This window comes from Penicillium daleae (genome assembly GCF_028827525.1).
Source record: "Penicillium daleae strain IBT 16125 chromosome Unknown utg000002l_segment0_segment0, whole genome shotgun sequence".
Classification (NCBI taxonomy): domain Eukaryota; kingdom Fungi; phylum Ascomycota; class Eurotiomycetes; order Eurotiales; family Aspergillaceae; genus Penicillium; species Penicillium daleae.
The window spans coordinates 4,701,807-4,723,339 of NW_026623150.1; the positions used below are offsets into that span (position 1 = coordinate 4,701,807).

At 42.1% G+C, this 21,533-nt stretch overlaps 5 protein-coding genes across 5 annotated transcripts; 4 read left to right on the plus strand and 1 right to left on the minus strand.

Moving 5' to 3' along the window:
• Positions 1–14,866: 14,866 nt before the first annotated feature.
• N7458_002609 (ribonuclease III) lies at positions 14,867–15,883 on the minus strand (the record flags this gene model as incomplete). Its single annotated transcript, XM_056905992.1, has 1 exon — positions 14,867–15,883. The coding sequence occupies one exon, from the start codon at positions 15,881–15,883 to the stop codon at positions 14,867–14,869; it is 1,017 nt and encodes a 338-aa protein (XP_056770099.1).
• Positions 15,884–16,314: 431 nt separating this feature from the next.
• N7458_002610 (mitochondrial 37S ribosomal protein mS33) lies at positions 16,315–16,819 on the plus strand (the record flags this gene model as incomplete). Its single annotated transcript, XM_056905993.1, has 4 exons — positions 16,315–16,347; positions 16,411–16,619; positions 16,673–16,722; positions 16,791–16,819. The coding sequence occupies 4 exons, from the start codon at positions 16,315–16,317 to the stop codon at positions 16,817–16,819; spliced, it is 321 nt and encodes a 106-aa protein (XP_056770100.1).
• Positions 16,820–17,567: 748 nt separating this feature from the next.
• N7458_002611 (U2 snRNP complex subunit CUS1) lies at positions 17,568–19,314 on the plus strand (the record flags this gene model as incomplete). The annotated part of the gene is made up of 2 exons (XM_056905994.1): positions 17,568–18,452; positions 18,499–19,314. The coding sequence occupies 2 exons, from the start codon at positions 17,568–17,570 to the stop codon at positions 19,312–19,314; spliced, it is 1,701 nt and encodes a 566-aa protein (XP_056770101.1).
• A 224-nt stretch (positions 19,315–19,538) lies between these two features.
• Positions 19,539–20,169, plus strand: N7458_002612 (uncharacterized protein; the record flags this gene model as incomplete). Its single annotated transcript, XM_056905995.1, has 3 exons — positions 19,539–19,701; positions 19,759–20,099; positions 20,167–20,169. The coding sequence occupies 3 exons, from the start codon at positions 19,539–19,541 to the stop codon at positions 20,167–20,169; spliced, it is 507 nt and encodes a 168-aa protein (XP_056770102.1).
• Positions 20,170–20,179: 10 nt separating this feature from the next.
• N7458_002613 (uncharacterized protein) lies at positions 20,180–21,277 on the plus strand (the record flags this gene model as incomplete). The annotated part of the gene is made up of 1 exon (XM_056905996.1): positions 20,180–21,277. One exon carries the CDS (start codon positions 20,180–20,182, stop codon positions 21,275–21,277), a length of 1,098 nt encoding a protein of 365 aa, XP_056770103.1.
• Positions 21,278–21,533: the final 256 nt, after the last annotated feature.

Below are 21,533 nucleotides of genomic sequence, written 5' to 3' on the forward strand. Positions count from 1 at the left end.
TACTAATTTCGGCGTAATAGTAGTTCTAACTATAGTATCTCGATATCTATAGTAGTTTTAATAGGAAAGTAGTTGCTTTAGTAGTTAATATCGTGTAGGGTACGGTAAGAAACTAGGTAGTTATAGAGAGATTAGCTTATAAAGGCTAAGTCTAATACTAACTACTAGTCCTAGCGCTCCTAGGTCTTCTTACTAATCTCTATAGCGAGATCTAGGCGTATCTCTTCTATTAAATTAGCTAGTTCTCTACCTTTCTTATCTTCTTTAGGCCGAATCGTATTACCTTCTCGGTCGTATAGCTAGGTACTATTACCTCTCTAGCTCGCGTAGTATATATTAAAATCTCTAAGAACTAGGTACTTACTAAAAGGGCGTTTAGTAATCTTATTAGGAATTATCCTAATAACCTTATTATTATGCTACTAGTCGTTATAGACGTTATAAATAAATAGGTTAGTCTACCTATTGCTATAGTTACGCCGTAGCTTAAGGATTTAGTAATCCGAAGAAACGACTATATATATCTACGTTAATAGATCGAGCTCCCGAGATACGAAAAGCGCTACTTACTGCTATTTATCCTTAATATAGGGAAACAGGAGCTAATAGGTAGCCGGTACCGGATTATATATTATATCAAGAAGAGTATTCTTCTATAGCTCCTAGATAGCGATAACCTTCGCGTCCTTTACCTCTCTCTCTCTTAGGAATATAGTAATAGTATCCTACGCCCGCGTAGCGTTATATTAGATGATTTCGAACGATTTTATTAGCGGCGTAATAGGTTTTAGGCCTTATTAGGTAAGCTTTCTTAGTAGTACTTATTATCCTTATCCTTATCGAATATAGTTAGCGGAGATATAGAGGTCTTAGAGGACTTACTACTAATCTCCGAAGTAGTAACGCTCTTCGTTTAATCTAGCTATATAAGAGAGAAGCGCTAGATAATAGCTAGCTATAAGGAAGGAGATAGCTATAGTAGTAGCTATAGCTATATAGCCGGTAGCTCGACTTCCTAGAGAGAAATAAAGAGATCCCTATCTAATTACGGTAGCTATAAGAATTCGTTAAAGAGGTTCTAGCCCTAGTTAACTAGTAGTATATTCGGCCCTATATCGGCTATAGCTACCTTATCCTACTCCTACCTCTAGCCCTAGTCCTCTAGGCGTTACTTCTTCTAGCTATTAAAAGGGTTAATAGTAGTAGTTATTCGTAGTAGTAATAGTATCGAATACGATTAGGGCCGAGTAGTAATTACTACTTCTAGCTACGTAGTAGGCTAGTTAGTATTACTAGATCCTATAGGCCTACTAACAACCTTACTATTTACTATCACTATTACTATCCTTCTATCCCTAACCTCTTTCCTATACCTCGGTTTCGGCGTTATTAGGAGGGGAGGTAGTATATAATCTAAGGCCTTAAGGCTATCTCCCTATTAGTAAAGGGTAGTAGTTCTCTACTAAGAAGAGATAGCTAATTATTAGGTCGGCTATTACTATAGTTACGTAGAGCTTATTTACTTATAATATATAAGTACTTACTAAGAGCGTAGCTACTAAATAGGCTACTAAACGGGCTATTAAATAGGCTATTAAACTAGCTAGTAATAGTACGCGGGCTCTTAGTAGTAAGGTAGAGCTACTAGAAGGGCCTCTCTTACTAGTTTAGCCTCCTTCTAGTAGATTAGGTAATCTTTAGATAGTACGCGGTAGCTACTACTATAGTTTACGTACTTAGCTTATTAATAGTTACTACTAATAGGGTACTCCTAGATCGGGTACTTTCTAGTATAGAAACCGTATAGGTACTACTATTCGAGATAGTAGAAATAGATATATCTAGGCTTCTAGTACTTTCGATAGAATTTCGATCGTCCTTTACGAATATACTATACGGTTTTAAGAGACTAATATATCTATAGGATCCTAGCCTAAATCGTACGATTAGTAGCTATAGGACTAGTAAATTCTAATACTACTAATCTATTCCTCTTCGCCCTAGTAGGTTTAACTAGCTAGGAAATATAGTAAATCTTAGCTAGTAGTAGGCTATCTCCTAACTACAAGGGATTTAGAGAAACTAGCTTATTAGAAAGTATAGTAATCTCTACTAGGGTTAGTAGGATAGTCTTTATACTAACTACGCTAGTAGGGACCCTACGAACGACTATCCTCTAGGTAGGTACCTATATAGTTATACTAGGACTAAAGACCTCTATCTATCTAGTTATATATATATAGAGTACCTCGGCCGAAGCTACTATATCTATAAAGAGAGCTATATTACTAGATAGTAGTTTCCTAGCTACTACCGCGCGTGTAGTAGCTAGCGCTAATAATAGGGTCTTAAGAGCTATAGCTACTATTCTCTTATCGACCTATTAAACGATATCCTTTTCGCTTATATCTCTACGGCAAAATCGTTCGCGAGATCCCTAATCGGTAATCTTCACGATTATCTATCGGTCCTCCTATAGTTCGACCTTACTAACCCCTAGCAAGGAAGCTCTACTAGAGCGGTTAATTAGTATAGGCGTACTAGAGGCCCCCCTTCTACTATACGGTTATACGTAGAGAATACTAGAAAGCGATAGAGTGTGAGATATAGGGCAGGATGTTATCAAGCCAGACCGCCATGCAGCATATACAAGCAAGATTCAATACAATCAACCAAGCTTCAGTCCTACTTTACTTTTCTCTCATCTTTATGATTCTAAGCCGAATTGAACTTATCCTTCCTATTCAATCAAGAGGAAGAAAGATCAATCGATCTTATTTAATCATCTTTAATTTATCTTCCTCTTTACCCAACCTGCGCAGCATCGCTTGCTCACAGGTTATGAGCCCGAATTGATCCTACTTCAATTCGGCTTATACCACTTCTTCAATCTTCTATCTTCAACGAAGAATCCTTTACTTTTAAGAGAAACTTCTCTCTCTTAAAGAGAAACAAAAAGCTCCTCCGACTTCTTATTTTCAAAAATTTATACTCGATTTTTACCGGTCGCGTCTACTTCTCTATACGAAAACTAAGAAATCTCAACTTTCTTGACAAAAACAATCATTTTTCAAATATTCAATCAAGTTTTTTGAACTCAAAATGATCAACAAACACAATATCGATCCTCTCAAAGGAGAAGGAAATTATGTTGCCTGGTCTATCCGAATCAAGGCAATTCTTGATCAAGAGAGACTGATCGATGCGATTCTACATGATTACACAAAGCTTCCTGCTATTCAGCAAGGCCAGATTCCTAATCAACACTGGTCTTATGAAAAAGCAATTGCTCTACCACCTGATCAACGATCACCTGATTGCAGAAATACTGCGATTTGGTCAGGAAGAAGATCTGGTAGACCTACAAGATCTACTAGCCCTGCTGAGATAGGCCAAAATGAGCTAGTTATTCCATCTGATAAATTCAAAACTATTGATCAGATGAATCGAGACGCTCTATCATCAATCAAGCTATCATGCAAAGATGGCCCACTCTTTTGGTTAGGAGATACCACATCGGCCTACCAAGCATGGGTTACCTTGGCTACCCAATATCGACCTAAAGGCTTTACTACCGAATTCCTTGTGTTGAAAAGCCTATTCAATAGTCAATTAGGCGATTTCGATAGCATGCATGATTATCTCACTGAGATAAGACGCCTGCTAATCGAACTGGCAAGCCTAGGAATCGATTTCCCAAAGCAAATCGTATTCGCATGGGTTCTCAACAATCTTGACCAATCATACGCACCGATTATTCAAAATATTATTCAATCTCTTCGCAGAGACTCTGATTCTTATACGATTGAATCGTTATTCGCCAATCTGATTGACGAATCGCGTGGTCATATTCAATCAAGCGAACAAATCTTCATAGCTGATAGCCATCAGCCTAATCGACAGAACAAATATCAGGCTCATCGCAAGCCTAATCATCAGGTAAAGCACTATTCAAAAAATCGTCAGGCTAATCAAAATCGTCGAATTAGCAAAAAACCATGGAAAAAATTGTCAAATTCTGGCAAATACTGTACGCATTGTAATATGCGAAGCCATACAGTAGCAGATTGCTGGTATCTGCATCCTTCTGGCAGACCAGCTAATTGGATACCTAGGGCAAATTGGCCTAGATCCAATCAAAATAATCAAAGATTTAATCAACAAAAGAAGATGATCACAGCAATGCTCAATGAGCAATCTGACGAGGAAGAAATCCACGTCACTAGTCATGTGACAGATTACCCCGCAGAAGCTGAACATCAAGAAACCTCGGCTAGCAACCTACTGCCTACTAGCCTATTGGCTAATGATCCAATTGATCTTGACGGTGATATCTGTTATACACCGATTAGTCCAATTGACTATCGATCAGATTATCAGATAGAATCTGATATACCCATGACAGAGGCACAGCCAATCAGGCATGGCCTACCAATCTTTGATGATCAAAACCTGATAAGAGACTACTCAAATCTGAGTAATGAATCTATGGTGAATACACCAAGAAGTCTCTCACTCTGCGATGAGTTCTCGCATGAAACCGATCAGGTAATTTATCTACCTATCAAAACAAACCAAGAAACCAATTCTGATATCACTATAGAAAGTGCATATAATCTGATAAATTCAGATCTTTCTACTACAAAAGTGATTTTCATTATTGATACAGCTGCCACTATATGTGCAGTATCTAAATTGGATTTGTTTGATAGTGTATATAAAACTAATAAAACTGTCATGTGGGGAAATGCACAAAGATTATCTATCGATCTTGCTGGAGATATTATCTTCCAGACAAATACCAATCTAGTCTATAAATTGACTAATGTGCTCTATGTCCCACAATTGGGAATCAATATATTAAGCACACATGCACTGAAAAATTCAGTATCTCTATTTAATAGAGAAAAGGCCACTATTTTCGATCAATATCGAAATATTATGCTGATTGGGCATAAGCAAGATAATCTATATCGAACTACCCTATATGTGATGCATACAAAGCCACATAAGGTAGATTCTGATCAAAAAATCGATCAAGATCAATCTATCCAAAGTACTAGCAATATTACTAGTTTAAAACTTTGGCATGATAGATTAGGCCATATAGGCCTAATACCACTACAAAGGCTACTAAGCCAGGCCGATATATCTCTATCTGATACTGAGATAAGAGATTATATGCAAGATATATGCGAAATATGCATACAGTCAAAATATGACAGGAAGATCAATAAATCTTCTACTTCTGCTGCCGAATACGGCATAGGCGAAAGAATACATAGCGATATTGGAGGGCCTATTAGCCCTAAGACCTATAATGGCTATCGCTACTACATCACGTTTCTTGATAAAACATCAAGATATCTACATATATCTCTACTTCGATCAAAAGACGAAGCTATTAAGAAATTTACCTTATATAAGCAATTGGTTGAAAACCAGCTTAATAAGAAGATCAAAGAGATATTTACCGATAACGGTACTGAATACGTGAATGATAACTTCCATATATTATTAGGAAGATACGGTATTATACACCGAACTACGCCTATCTATACAAAAGAGCCAAATGGCCTAATTGAGCGCATAAACCTGACACTTATGAACAAGGTCAGATGTTTATTAATCCAATCAGGATTAAAAGAAGATATGTGGGGAGAAGCCTTATTGGCTGCTACCTATCTATATAATATAACCCCACACAGTGCTCTAGGGTTCAAATCACCCTATGAGATATATCACAAGCGCTTACCTGCTATCAGGCATATAAAGACCTGGGGATCTATTGCCTACTATCATACAAACAAAAACCTGCCTAGCAAGCTATCGCCAAGAAAATCTATAGCTATTGTTATTGGCTATAGTGAGCAGAAGCACTATAAGCTATATGATCTGAAGCAGAAGAAGACAGTTTGGTCAAGAGACCCTACTATCTTAGAAGGTAGATTCCTGAAGAATCAATCTGATCTAGCCAATCAGGAACCAGGAATCAAGAAAAGATCTGCTAAACAAGCAGCAAACCCTATCAAAAAGAAGATTGCTAGATATACTAGCAAATCTACTAGCCTATCTACTAGCAAATCAGCTAGTAAAGAAACTAGCAAATCAGCTAGTAAGCCTACTAAGCAAACTGCTAGTAAGGAAGCTGCTATAGCAGCGGATCCGTCTCATAAGATAGAGATCCAAATCCCATCATTAAAATCTACCAAAGATAGCGAAGATATATATACTATATCAGATACGCTACTAGGAGATTTTATAAAGACTATTATCAACGATCAGCCTACCGATTATATATTATCGGCAGGAACTGATCAAGAACCCTCTACCTTTGATCAAGCTATGCAATCAGCTGAAAGGAATGAGTGGTATAGGGCCTGTCAGGACGAAAATCAAAGCCTGATAGATCAGGCAACCTATGAAATCGTTGATATACCCCCTGGTGTAACACCTATTAGGGGCAGATGGGTATTCAAAAAGAAGCCTATAAAGAATGCCACAGGCATCCAGGCTAATTATATTACTAATGCGAACAAAACGATTCGCTATAAGGCTAGATGGGTTATACAAGGATTTAATCAACGATTAGGTGTTGATTTCCTAGAAACCTTCTCTACTACTGCCAGAACAGAAACCTGGCATATATTGCTGATAATCGCGATGAATAAAAAATGGCATATCAGGCAATACGACGTTAAAAACGCATTCGTACATGCTGATATCGATAGTGATATATATACTATCTTGCCAACTGGCCTATATAGGCCAAAAGATCATCAAAATAAGTGCTGCTATCTAAAGAAGGCCCTATATGGCCTAAAGCAAGCACCAAGGCTTTGGTCTGAATTCTTTACAAAGGCTATCGCGAACCTCGGATTCGATAGAGTTCCTATCGACGAGGGAATATATATAAATGGCAAAACCCAGGCCATTATCATCACACATGTTGATGATATAATCATTATACACAAAGATCTAGCTTATATAAATAAGCTAGCTACTGCGGCTAGGCAGTATATCCAATTGGAAGAGATAGGCGAATTAGCCACCTTCCTAGGCAATAATATCAGCCTGAATTATCAAGATCAATCGATAACTATCGATCAAAATGATTATATATCAAAGATCTTGTCAAAATTTGCTACTACTAGCAAACGGCCAAAGAAAACGCCGGGTGAAGCAGGGATCCACCTAAGAAAAAATCAATCAAAAGCTTCAGAGCAAACTATTAATCTCTATCAAAAAGAGATTGGCTCATTACTTTATACCAGCCTAAAGACTAGGCCTGATATAGCCTATCCAGTTGCCTATTGCTCAAGATATATGAGCAATCCTGACCAATCACATATCTCTGAATTAAAGAAGATATGGCAATATCTACAATATCGGCCAAATCTAGGCCTACACTACGATTGCACAGGGAATGACCTATATATAAAAGGCTACTCTGATGCTGATTGGTCAGGCGATATCGATGGTAGAAAATCCACTACTGGCTATATATTTAGCCTATCTGGAGATCTAGCCACTAATAATATAGTGAGCTGGAATTCGATGCTACAAAAATCAGTAGCTCTATCTACCTGCGAGGCCGAATATATGGCTATGAAAGAAGCTATACGAGAAGCTATTTATCTAGCTAATCTCTTCAACTATCTAAACGATAGATTAGGCCTAGGCTATACGCCTAGCAAGCCTACTATATTAGTGGATAATAAGGCAGCTATTAAGCTAGCCGAAAACCCTGAATTTCACAAAAGGACGAAGCATATTGATATACAATATCACTATATCAGAGATCAGGTCAAACAAGAAAGGGTCGATGTTCAATACGTCCCCACTAAACTGCAATTAGCAGATTTCCTGACTAAAAATGTCAGAAGAGAAATATTTGAAGACCTGAAGAATCTAGCTAATCTCTATGAGATCTAGCTATATATATATCCAATTTGATATATAATATCATGGATACCTTCGAGTATGGTTTTCACCTAAATAGGTTTTTCCATACTCTATACGCGAATGCGGAAGGAACCACTTAACCCTGTGAGATTGAGATTTAGGAAGATATATATCTAGCTATCTTATAGCAGTATATATATATATCGATCCTATCTACTCTATACTAATCTCTATACTCTACTGCTATCTGCACTATAGTATAAAGATTACGGGGGGTGTGAGATATAGGGCAGGATGTTATCAAGCCAGACCGCCATGCAGCATATACAAGCAAGATTCAATACAATCAACCAAGCTTCAGTCCTACTTTACTTTTCTCTCATCTTTATGATTCTAAGCCGAATTGAACTTATCCTTCCTATTCAATCAAGAGGAAGAAAGATCAATCGATCTTATTTAATCATCTTTAATTTATCTTCCTCTTTACCCAACCTGCGCAGCATCGCTTGCTCACATAGAGTCGGTCGATTAGGTAGTCGTTAATAACGAGATAGTCTTCTTAAGACCGTTAAGTCGCTTCGTGAGTGTTTTAAGGGCCCCGAGTACCTTACTTATACCCTCGGTATCGCCCTTCTAGGCTTTCTATACGAATCTCTTAATATTCTTGATAAATCCGCGTATAGTTCTATCAACCTCGTGGTTATTAGACTTAATATATTTTAAGATTGACTAAGCAGCCTTTGCGATATCGTCTATGCTCTTTAACTAGCCTGTTCTTCCGATCGGGTAGTCTTTGTTATAGTCGCGCGTCTATTCGCGTTCCCCTGAATTAAGAGGTCTTAGCGCTGAATCTGTACCGTGGAAACCTCGATTCTAGGGCAGTAGAATACTATTCGGGCCCGCTACTAACGCTATCACGGTCGCTCCCGGTTAAAACCGGTGTAGATCGATAGCGCGTGAAGTTAGATATAATTTGAACGTATCTACAAGACTGCATAAGCCGTGGATCTCGAGATAGACCAAGAAATCGATTTCGCCAAGAGATAGTTATACGAATCTAGCTAATCTCTGTGAGATTAAGATTTAGGAAGATATATATCTAGCTATCTTATAGTAGTATATATATATATCGATCCTATCTACTCTACTAATCTCTATACTCTATTGCTATTTATACTATAGTATAAAGATTACGGGGGAGTATTAGATATCTAGCAAGATATATAAGCCGTTAGGTAGTATATCAAGCTAGATTTATAGGTATCTATTAGATATCGGGTAAAATGACTAAGCTATCAGGCTAGTATATTAAGCTAGATTCATAAGGCCTATACTAAGGCTAGAACGATGTTCTGAATCTGTATAAGCTTTATACTATTATATCATCATTATCTAATCGGATAATCAGGTATAAATAGACGTATTATAGTTATACGATCTATATCATTATTACGATTAAATTATATCGTATAATCAAGCAAGTAGATATCGAACGGCTACTATATAAAATCACTATATATCTAGATCTACCTATATAATATTATTATATGTATCTAGATCTATCTGTATAAGATCACTATATATCGAGATCTATCTAGATTGATTATATACAAGAAACAGGTTTGATCAGTTTGTATAAACTATTGATTATAAATATACCCTACTTTCTCTACCAAGATCTAATCATCATGTTTATCATCAAGATTAAATATAATCAACCAAGCTTTAGTCCTACTTTACTTTTCTCTTATCTTGATCTATTCTAAGCCGAATTGAACTTATCCTTCCTATTTAATCAAGAGGAAAAAAGATTAATCGATCTTATTCAATTATCATTAACCTCCTTCCTCTTTACCAACCTGCGCAGCAGATCGCTTGCTCACAATAAGTTTAATTCGGCTTAGAATAGATTAAGATAAGAGAAAAGTAAAGTAGGACTAAAGCTTAGTTAATTATATTAAATTATTTTGTTCTTACTTTTTTTATATTAAATATAATTATTATAAGATCTTAGTAGAGAAAATAGGGTATATTTATAATTAATATTTTATGCAAACTTATTAAACTTATTTCTTATACATAATTAATCTAGATAGATCTAGATATATTCTAGATATATAGTAATCTTAGGGGGCTATTATTGGCACCCTATGAGAATTTGGCCCGTACCCTATAAGGCCTGATTTCGGCCTGAATTCGGCCTGAATTCAGCCTGAATTCAGCCTTATTACCTAATTTCTACTAAGGCTGTTATAACAATTTAATACAAGTTTAACCACGTATCTCTTTTTTATTTATATACCTAATCCCTTACCCCTTCTATCTTTACTAGGTAGTCACGTGACCTAATACAATCTTTCCTAAGGCTATTTACTTATAAGAGATTATATAACCTATATAAATTAATTTCGAAATCTTCTATCTTCTATCTACTAGACTAGTTATATAACCTATTAAGCCTTAGGTTTCTAGCTAAATCGCTACTTACTAATCTGCCTTACCCGTCTCTCTCTATCCTTTTCTGCTAGCACTAATCTCTTTGCCTTACGACCGCGCGCCCTACGTCCTTACCTAAGTTTCTTCTCCTAGTTCGAAGGTATTCGCCTTATCGATATATTAGGTCTCTTTAAAGGCGGTAGTACCACGATTCCTATAGTTTTATCTATAGAAACGTAGGTATTCCGACTTCTCTTTACCCTAGAGTTACGACCGGTAGTATACTTCCCTCCCTATCTTCGAAAACGCTTAATAGTCTCTAGTAACTTCGGTCGGCCGATACCCTTTACCCGATTCGGTTCCTTAATACGAAGCCTTCCTCCTCTCTAATTAGTCCTTCTAATTGTTTAATTCGGCCGAAGATTCGGTAAATATAGCTAGTGTTATTAGTCGAAATAAGATTAGAGAAGAGAATTGCTACTATCCTAAAGATCTTTAATTATATAATTACACGGAAGACTAATCGAGCGCGATTAGTATTAGGTATAAGGGGGTAGTTGCTTATTGTGAGATATAGGGCAAGATGCCTAAACCGCCATACAGGATTCATAAGGCCTATACAAGATAGCTGAATCGCTATAAGCTTTATGCTATACCATCATCACTGCGGTCAATGACATCAAGTAAGACGTATACAACAGTATATAATCTACATCATCACTACGGTTAATGACACGATCTACATCATCACTACAGTCAATGATATCGTACAATCAAGCAACCACCGATCAAACAGCTACTGCATGAGATCACTATGCATCTAGATCTGTCTGTATGAGATCATCATGCATCACCTAGAACGATCATATGCAAGAGACAAGTTGATTATAAATATGCCCTGCTTTTCTCTACCAAGATAATAATCATGTTTTTTAAAAAAAAAAAACATACAAGCAAGATTTAATATAATCAACCAAGCTTCAGTCCTACTTTACTTTTTCTCATCTTATGATTCTAAGCCGAATTGAACTTATCCTTCCTATTCAATTAAAGGAAGAAGATTAATTAATCTTACTTCCTCTCTACCTAACCTGCGTAGTATCGCTTGCTTATACTTATCTACTCGAAGATATTTACCCTAGGCGGTATATACTCTTCGAATTACGTACGTTAAGACCTAGCCGAGGATATCGCGGAATAATAGGACTTAAAGAGAGACGGGTTTATAATAGATTTAGGATTAGATTAAGTAGAAAGCCTGCTAATTTGTATAGGAAACGACTCGAGAGACTCCCTATATTATTATAAGAATATCGCCGTTAAGCTCTAAAGTTCCTTCTTAATCTTTATATAGGCTCCTTCTACACGCGAGGAAGTAAGCTTATCGTAATAAAGAACTCCGTTAAGATAATAGCGCATAAAGCGCTTTACCCTATCTTAAATAAACCACTATTTCTCGATATATTCGATTGCCGATTAGTAGATAGGATCGCTTAGGTCTTCTAGAAAAGAGGCCTTCCTAGCTTCTATCCTATCTTCTATCCCTTCTAGGATAATCTATATAAATTTAGCCTTCGTATTTCGCTATAATTAGATAGTTTTCGTCTAAGCTTCCTGATTAGGAAGGCCCTATAGGAGTAATTCCTTTAAAATTAACAGCCGAACTCGAGTCTTAATATTCTTTATAATATACTAGAGGCAAAGTAGGCCCTAGCTATCCTTGAAGACTCGCCTATATATATTTAAAAGAGAGTCTGCGTCGTCTGAAATAAGGATACGAGGGGCTTAAATCTTTACCTATAAAAGCTATGTTTGAAGAGTCTAGAGTATCCAAAAATAGGATACTTCTTACTTATCACTTATAAAGCAAAGGGCTATATAGAAGTTCTTTCTAGTAGAGACTTACCCGATAATATCGACTAATAGCATATTATACCTAACTAGGAAGTTAGCTTAATTAACTAATTAACTAATTAATCTCTCTCTTACTAATTAGTCTTATATATAGTATCTATCTATAGGACGTTTAGGTAAATACGTAGAAATTCAAGGCCTTACTTTAAGATGAAGAGGATTCTAATTAGCCGTTGCTAACTATCTAATTAGTAGTGTATAATCCAACCCGGTAGGCTCTCGACTATAGCTTTAATTAATATACGCCTATAGAGGAAAAGTTGCCTTACTCGGGTACGGAGATTATAGATATCGTTCAAGTTAAGAAGACTTCCCTCTACCTTTAAAATCTACTAAATTGCTATAGGTTTATAGCCCTATTTTAAGTAACTAAGGAGTCGCTTAGCCTTTTCTTCCCTCTCTCTTTGCCTTAGGGGAACAAGAAGGTTTTTTGGTGTAGGCTTATAATTATGTGTCTCGTTTTTGACGATAATCTCAATTCGGTCCGGATTAACCTTTTTCCTATCCTTTCGGAGGCAGATTTTGACGTAGAATAGGCAATTAGTCCTAATCTTGTTGACCTCTCGCGATTTAGCCTTACTAGCCACCGAAGGACCTCTCTTTATAGGGTCTAGCTAGAGAGAATAGTATAATTCAATCTTGATTTCGTCAGATCTCTTTACTACTAGGGCGTAGCCCTATTAAGCGGTAAAATCCTTAAGATCCTCCCTAGTAATCTCACACGATTAGTAGGTGCGACCGGGTAGTAGAAGAAGAGGATAGGTAGGTAGGATAGAAGGCCCTAGGGTAGATTGGTCTAAATTAGATAGAGATTTAGCGGATACTGCCGTTAAAAGATCCATAATAGGAATAGGGCCTAGTATAGGGGGGAGGGGTAATTAGTAAATTAGTAGGTAAATTGCCTAAGGAGAGGATAGTAGGTCATGTGATCTCTTAGAGGAGAGATTTAGTACGTGGATATAGGAAAGAAGGATATGGATAATTGAAAGTAATAGCTCTAACAAGCTTGGCAGTAATTTATATAGTAAGGCAGAAATTCAGGCCGAAATCAGGCCTCATAGGGTACGGGCCAAATTCTCATAGGGTGCTAACAATGGCCCCCTAATCTTATATAGATAGATCTAGATATATAGTGATTTTATGTAGTAGCCGTTTAATATATAGTTGCTTGATTGTACGATATAATTCAATCGTAATAATGATATAGATCGCATAACTATGATACGTCTATTTATGCCTAATTGTCCGATTGGATAATAATGATATAATAGCATAAAGCTTATAGAGATTCAGAATATCGTTCTAGCCTTGGCATAGGCCTTATGAATCTGGCTTGATATACTGCCTGATGGCTTAGGCATTTTGCCTGATATCTAACACTAGTCTAGAAGATATTAAAGAGCTAGGAGACCCTTACGAATTACTTATTTTAGCCTTAGATAGAGACGACTAATCCCTTACCTAGAGATAGTAGGAGTAGGATCCTAATAAATCTTATAACTAGAGGGCTAGTACTAGGTCTACTTATCCTTCTTACTATATATATAAGAGTAGCTATAGTAGACGTAGTTATTTTATTTAGTATATAGTGCCTCTAGGTACTCTATTAATATAAGATTAGGCTAACTAGAGACGTCGCGGAAGAGGTATAGTATTACGCGGTAGAGGTAACCTAGTAATACGGGATCTTAGTAAATCGAGGATACCGACTATAGGAGGAGAAGATAAGGGCGTTCGGAGGTAGGAAGATATAGGAGTCAAAGGATTTAATAGATTTAATAGTTAGGGTTAACCGTCTACAAGGGCTTTATAGCGACTACTAGGGGTTAGTAGGGTTATAGAGAGAGAAAGATTATATATATACGATTAGGGGACTTAGAGACTACAGGGGTAGCGATTCCCCTTCCTTCGTTTAGTCTATCTCCTTTGTTAGCGTGTTTAGCTTATTTAGCTTTGTTTACTGCGTTTGTACTACTTCCCTTCTTGTAGGCGTGGATAGCAGGGCTAGGCGGACTGATTTCTAAGGCCCGCCTTCTTACGCTATAGCCTAGCTAACTAGCTAGTTAAGTAGCCTGACCACTCAGGCCCCTTCGTGGATTTCTAGGCCTCCTAGCCACCACTACTACCTCTCGCCGATGGTTTAGTCAGCTCGTCCTGCCACCATCTTCTCTCTATGTCTGCTACTGGCAAAGCAAGATAACAAATCCCCGTATAGCACCTGTATATAAAGGAAGCTAGATTGGGTCTATGAATATTGATTAATTGATTGATTGAACCTGGTTCACTCTTAGTTATGTTACTATAGTCCAGTCATGCGAAGTGCATGTAGATGGATTGCGGTAAAATATCTATTGCTTGCAGGTCCAGGCTTTCCATATATCCAAGACCTCTGATTAGATTCTGATCAGATTGACATGTATGTAAATTCACCCAAATATGCCGTTTGCTGATAAGCTCAAACCCAGGGTATCTCCAGAATAGCGCCCGAAAAGAAAATTCTACACGACAAGGTCGGTCCAGGGATAGAAAGTCATTTTTTCTGCCCTTCATTTTGATGGACTGGAGTTGAAGACGTTCAACATGCCACAACAACACCTCCGCCAAGTCACTTTTATGAGTGGGATTTCCTTTTTCGAGCAGTTATTTCTGCGATCAGGGATGTATTTAGTAAGGCATTTCGTGCTGCTTCATCACCCGCAGCCACCTTGCTCGAACCCTGTCCGGAACCGAGGTGTCTCTTGGTCCATCCCCAACCCGTGAGATATACCCCGATAAAGAAGGTTTGGGTACCAGTACCCTTTTTCTGAATTGATTTCCGCTCCTCAAGATACTCCAGCTTGATGTCCCTGGCCATAATTTGCTGGGCTAGAGCCTCCTTTGAGCGCAAGCTGGCTTTCTGGTGGCCTAGGCTGTTTAGCTGGGGCATCCACAAGCCAGTCAACCATTGTTCCGCAAGCTCATATCCTCCCCCAGAAGGGCGAGAGAGTATTACCGCGGCTACGTAGGCCTCGAAGATATCGCCCTTGGTCTTGATCCATCGCTTGGGCTGATCTGAGTAATTCGCGGGAACCAAGGCCCTGCGATCAAAGCCGTATGCCTCCGCAAAGCCTGCAAGCGTATCGTTCTTGACCAAAAGTTCCCGAATCTGAGATATCCGACCCGCCGGTATGCCTGGGAACTTCTGCCAAACCAATCGCGTTGCGATCAGTTCGATATAGGCATCACCCAAGATCTCCAGTCGGTCATAATTCGAGTTGTTATCGCCGCTACACGCGGAGTGCGTAAATACTGCTTTCTGCAGTTGGTCATCGAGGATAGGAGGCGAAGCAGGTAGCGGAGGTTGACTGTCCTCCACGAACGGTGATGGGTCACTGATTTTCTGATCTTGAGAAGCCTCTACGCGGCTATTTGGTGAACCTGGAGACTCTGGGAGACGTTGAAGTGTATCATCTAGCCTTGAAAGGGCCTCCATGACCTCCAAATTAGCTGTCGCTACCTCGGGATCGGCCATGACCTCTCGAACGAGACATTTCAAAGAAGACAGACGAGGATAGGTGTCGGTTTTCCTGATCAAGGTCGGACGATCCGTAGTTTTCACATCCTTCGTTTCTGAGTAGTCGATCTCCATTGAAGGGTTTGTCAGTTCAACTTTCAATGACTAGATATGATGCGGCACCGTGAGACAGTTCGCAGAAAGATAAAATAAAGTAAATGCCATCTATGATAGACACACACACACACACCTTGGCTCGTTTGAAAGATTGACTGGGAGCAGTGCTGGTCCCAGGGGCTGTGGCTGATCTCTTAGTCCCCATGGCTCAGCTCTCGGTTTTTTTTATCTGCCACCGCTCGAGCTGTGAAGCCGAAGCCGAAGCCGCGAAGGCCCAAAAGCGCGAAAGTTAAACGCGGAGGAAGGAGGTGGGTCCATCGAGAACGAAGCACGTGACCTGACCGCAAAGCCGCAAGTTGGACGCTTCTTCCGCAGTCTGCAGTCTGCAGTCTGCGAGACCTCACCCTCTGTCCACTGGCTAACAAAGGGACCTTGACGGAGCCGTAGCAATGTCGCAATCCCGAATACTCGACTTGGTGAAGGTTTTTTGCTCCTATCTCTCTCCACCGTACTCGAAGGACTAATTTACTGACCCCCGAGATCAGACACAGTGTCGCATCTTCTCCTTGAACTTCAACCCGCAACGGCTCCGACTAGGCAATAAGATCTTGCGTCAACGTCTCCGAGGCCCAACACTTGCAGCATGGTATCCGAAAAAGACGGTCTCCTTCCGAGATCTCCAGAACACCTACAAGCCCCTCGGCTTAACGACGTTTGACGAGGCAGAGGATGATCGGGAGGAAGCTATCCAAATGTCCGTGGGCCCTTATATTCCTCTTGCCACCCCATACTGACTGATTCATATAGTGCCAAATTACGAGGAAAGGGTCGGCCCAAAAAGAAGAGGACCGCTGCTGGTAAGGCTCACTGGTCGCTGGTGAAATAATAGGTTCCATGTTTTCGCTGACATTTTTTTGTCTACCAGAATCGAGATCTGCCAAGAAGAAGAAATAGATGGGATGTACTACATCTATCATTGAATAATACCCTACAGGACGCCCAGACCAGAAAATGAGTGCCTGCGTCTTGTCTCAGCACTGGTGTCCTTGGTGACCGGGACCCAGTGAACCATTGTTCTTATACTTTCGACGATAGAGACTGGGTCAGCCCTGGGTGACTTGACGATGACCCATCCTCCATGTATCCCAAAATGTATCATAGTATTACCCCTTTATCAGCATCACAATGGGTCTTTTTTTTTTGTCCAAGTCCATTTTCTTTGTCGATTGATGATGTTACTGCTCCTAATTATGATGCTATCCAATCACTTCCCTATTTATATAACCCCAATTATCTCAGGCAAGGACAAAGAAACTCCTATTGGCACGGCCTTTCATTGAGCATCAAATCTACTGGTGTCGGGGGTATCCACTCGCGTGTTTGACCACTCGGTCATTGAAGATCCTTAATCAAAGATCATGACAAGTCACGAGAAAGAGTCAGTACGTGGTCAACAGAGTAACCTGTGAGCTGATGCATCCAAAATTATCTACAATTTATTATGTACATACAGCACTAAGGACATGCAAGGGCGGTATGGCATGGCAGCCAATCACCGTCTCGCCTCTGGCAGCTTGGCGATTTTGATTGTCTTCCCGCATCTTCTCCAGCCCAACGCCTGTCGCGCGACATCTGCATTGCACTGACATCTCGGCGCCAGGACGCATCATATTTTCTGGATCAAGGTCGCCCAATCGTCGTAATGCCATCTGCCACGAAATCTAGCAAGAATCAGCTCCGGAGAGCTCGCAAAAAGGCCCTGAAGGCCGAGGTGAGCCCATCGCCTCTGACCACTCAGAAAGACGCTCACATTTTCCAGACTCCCAGTACGACCGTCGAGGAAAATGGGGAAACTGACAAACAGACACCCCCTCCTGTCCCTGCACCCCAAGATGCACCAGAGCCTTCAGTTATCCCTATCCTTCCTGTGCCAGACGACCCTCTGTGGGAGATATACAAGGGTCTCGCGACCAAGTTTGACGAAGGACCAGGAGAAAATGCCACAACGAAAGAGGTAGAGAAGCCAGAAGTGTACTTTGATGACGAAGATGAGATTCCCGATGAGGAGCAAGAGCTCGAGCCGAAACTGTCTAAGAAGAAGCGAAAGGAGCTGAACAAATTGTCCGTGGCCGAACTCAAGGCCCAGGTTTCCAAACCCGACATTGTGGAATGGACAGATACTTCGGCCGCCGATCCACGACTTTTGGTTCACATCAAGGCTCATCGCAATGTGGTTCCCGTTCCGTCACACTGGTCCCTCAAGCGTGAGTACTTGTCGTCGAAACGAGGTGTCGAAAAGGCCCCGTTTGCTCTCCCCAAGTTCATTCAGGAGACGGGCATTGCCGAAATGCGTGATGCCGCACTGGAAAAGCAAGAACAATCCAGTCTGAAGCAGAAGCAGCGAGAGAGGGTCCAGCCCAAGATGGGGCGGCTCGACATCGACTATCAGAAACTCTACGAGGCCTTTTTCCGCTTCCAAACCAAGCCCGAACTGACCCGATACGGCGAGATCTACTATGAAGGAAAGGAGCACGAGACCAATCTCAGACACCTGCGCCCCGGCGAATTAAGTGATGAACTAAAAGAGGCTCTCAACATGCCCCCGGGCCCCCCCTCCTTGGCTCATCAACCAGCAACGATTCGGACCTCCTCCATCATATCCTGCTCTAAAAATTCCGGGTCTCAATGCCCCTCCACCCCCGGGTGCAATGTGGGGGTATCATCCTGGAGGCTATGGAAAACCACCTGTCGACGAACATAACCGGCCACTTTACGGAGGTGACATCTTTGGTGTGCTACAACCCCAGCAAAATGCCCAACAGGGAGAACCCGTGGAGAAAGATCTTTGGGGTGAACTACACGCATCTGAAGGGGAAGAGGAAAGTGATGAGGAGGAAGAAGACGAGGAGGAGGGATCTGAGGACGAGGACGCGGCTGACGAAGAACGAGAGACGGGCATTCACTCTCCCAGCGGCTTAGAAACTCCCAGCGGCATGGCCTCCGCGATACCGTCCGAGTTTGGAGCCACGGAAAATGTGTCTGGTGAATTCGACGTCCGCAAACATCACCGTGGAACCGAAACCGAGGAGTCTATTCACCCTCGCAGTGCGTACCAGGTGATTCCCGAGAAGCAGACCAGTGTCTCGGGCTTCTTTGGTGGGGACCGAGCGTACGATCTCACCTCATCGTCCGGCGCTCACCCCGTCCTGGGTGTGGACGAGCAGACCCGGAAACGAAAGAAGCCAGGTGATGTGGAGGTGTCGGTTGATCTCGATGTAATTCAGTCTGGTGACGGGCTCAGCAAGGAAAGTCTCCAGGATATTTACGAGACCCAGCGACAGCAACAAAATCAGCCACAGTGGGGATTTCAGGAGGATCTTAGCGACATGATTGCTCAGGAGAGTCGCAAGAGATTACGGAAGGAGGAAGAGCGACGAGGCAAACGCTGAGGTGACCGGTTTTCTTCTGGTTGCCCTTTGTACTTCTATGGAACCAATAATTCATCTATCATTTGTGCCTCCATGGCAACTTTATTGACCTGCATATGCTACCAAGACAGTTCCACCTAAACATGCTGGGGTGTCAAGTTAGTAGAACGTCGATATACTACTAGTAGGAGTCCAGAGTATGATGGGAGTATAGTAGTCACCGCCTTCCCTTTTTGTCACCAGCCATGGTTCTCGTCCCAAAGTGGTTTAGCCTCCGCTGGGTTCTCCATCCTTCATCTTTCCTGTTCCCCCCATCTTCCGCGACTGATCTCGTTACAATTCCACTCTCGAACATTAAATGCTTCTTTGAACGGCTGATTACCCCGCGATGGATTGGGATCGCAGAAGGTTAGTGACTGCAAGTCTCCCGATGGCTAAGATATCTTCTCACTTCCCGCCTGATAGATTTGACGACCGTCGCGGAGGAGAAAGTTATCGACCAGGTGAACGACCTGGCCGATCGCCGTCTCGGGGATACGATAGTCGTCGACGCTCGCCACCGCGAAATCGCTCGCGTCCACGGGCCGACACCTGGGTACCCTCAAATCGAACATATGGGCGCCCGCGCAGTCGCTCACCTGAGTATCGACGCCGCTCTCGAACACCTCCATTCCAGGGTAGAGGGTATGGACCTGGCTCGTACGGTAGGCGGCGGTCTCCCCCACGACGATTTTCGCCTCGAAGAGACGATCGACCTCGATCGCCTCCCCCTTCCTGGCGAGCTCGATCCCCCGCGTACAATGAGGGTAGGTCGCGCGATCTATCCCGGGGTCGCGGCAGCCCAAGGCGGACCCGCGAACCCTCTCCTGGAAGTGAAGATCGCCGCATGACCAGACGCACCTCTCCTCCCCTTCCCGACGACGACAGATCAGCACAACCTATCTCCACGGAAGGTCAACCGACGCTAGTATTTCGCTCCCAGAGTTCTGCGGGCGGCCCTCGTCGACAACAGAATACTGATAAGACAGAGCGACCTTCGTCACGGTCAAGACAAGCATCGCCGGCGCACGTTGCCGCAGTACCCGAATCTAGCGCCACATCCAGACGCTCATCTCCTTCCATACACCCCGACCGAACTGGGGTCGCCTCGGTTCGCAGTCACAGCCGATCACCTATCCGGCAATCACCCTCTCGTCGCCCGCCACCAGGCCCCGGAGGCCGATCCCCAAACCGGGATTCCTATCGTGAAACAGAAGCCCGCGGCACCCGGAGATCGCAAGACGACTATACTCGTACATCAGAAAAGGAACCTGTGGACCAAGTTCAAATAAGCGGTGGTCGATCGCCTGGCAACATTCCTACCCAGCCAAGGAACGCTGGAGTCCATCAACCCCCACCTTCGGGGCCCTCTCAGGGGCAGAAGGTAGCCGCGCGTAGTCCAAATCGTGGCCCTCACAACCTGTCTTTGTTATCTGCACCCACCCGACCTCGTCGGGGGCCCGGCTCACGAGAAGGTCCCTGGGGTGGGTCTGCTATGACGCGACGTGGACCACCCGCAGCTCCAGCGGCGCATGGTGTTGTCCCTTCTGGGCCACGGGCCTCCTTTTCATCCCCTGTGTCGGGAGGAGGGGGTCATTATCGGCACGCGGGTGCGCGACAGTATAGTGCAGTATCTGCCAATCCACCCCCAGGACCTAAGCCTCCAAGTCATCTTGCTGGGTTGAGCTCTATCACACCGGGTGGAAGAGCGTTCCCTTCGACACTGGACCCCGTGACGGAAAAGCGTCTTCTTCAGCTAGAATCGGATCGTGAAAAACTCCTTGAACAGGTGATGGAGACTCAACGGACCAAACGAGCCGGATTGCGCGACTGGGATCGACTGGACCGCGAGAGTTCCATCTGTGCTCTCAAGAGCGAGTTGGCGGAGGGCCATCTACAACGCATGGCCGAGGAGAGCAGCATTGGGGGTGGCGTTCTATTCTAATTGTTTCCCTTGAATCTTGTATTTCCCGTTTCTTCCATGAGGTTTCATATGGGGTGGTGTCTTTTGGGTGGGAATTATGACGGGCATGGCATGGCGCATGGCGTGGATCTGTACAATAGATTCAGGAATATATCGATTCGGATTCATATTTTTCAACCCCGATCATACGCTTCCACATAACTCATGTTAACTAATTACGTGCATCACTTGGGTTGAGGTCTTGCTCGTCAAGGAGGTTGAACTAACCAGTGGAGTG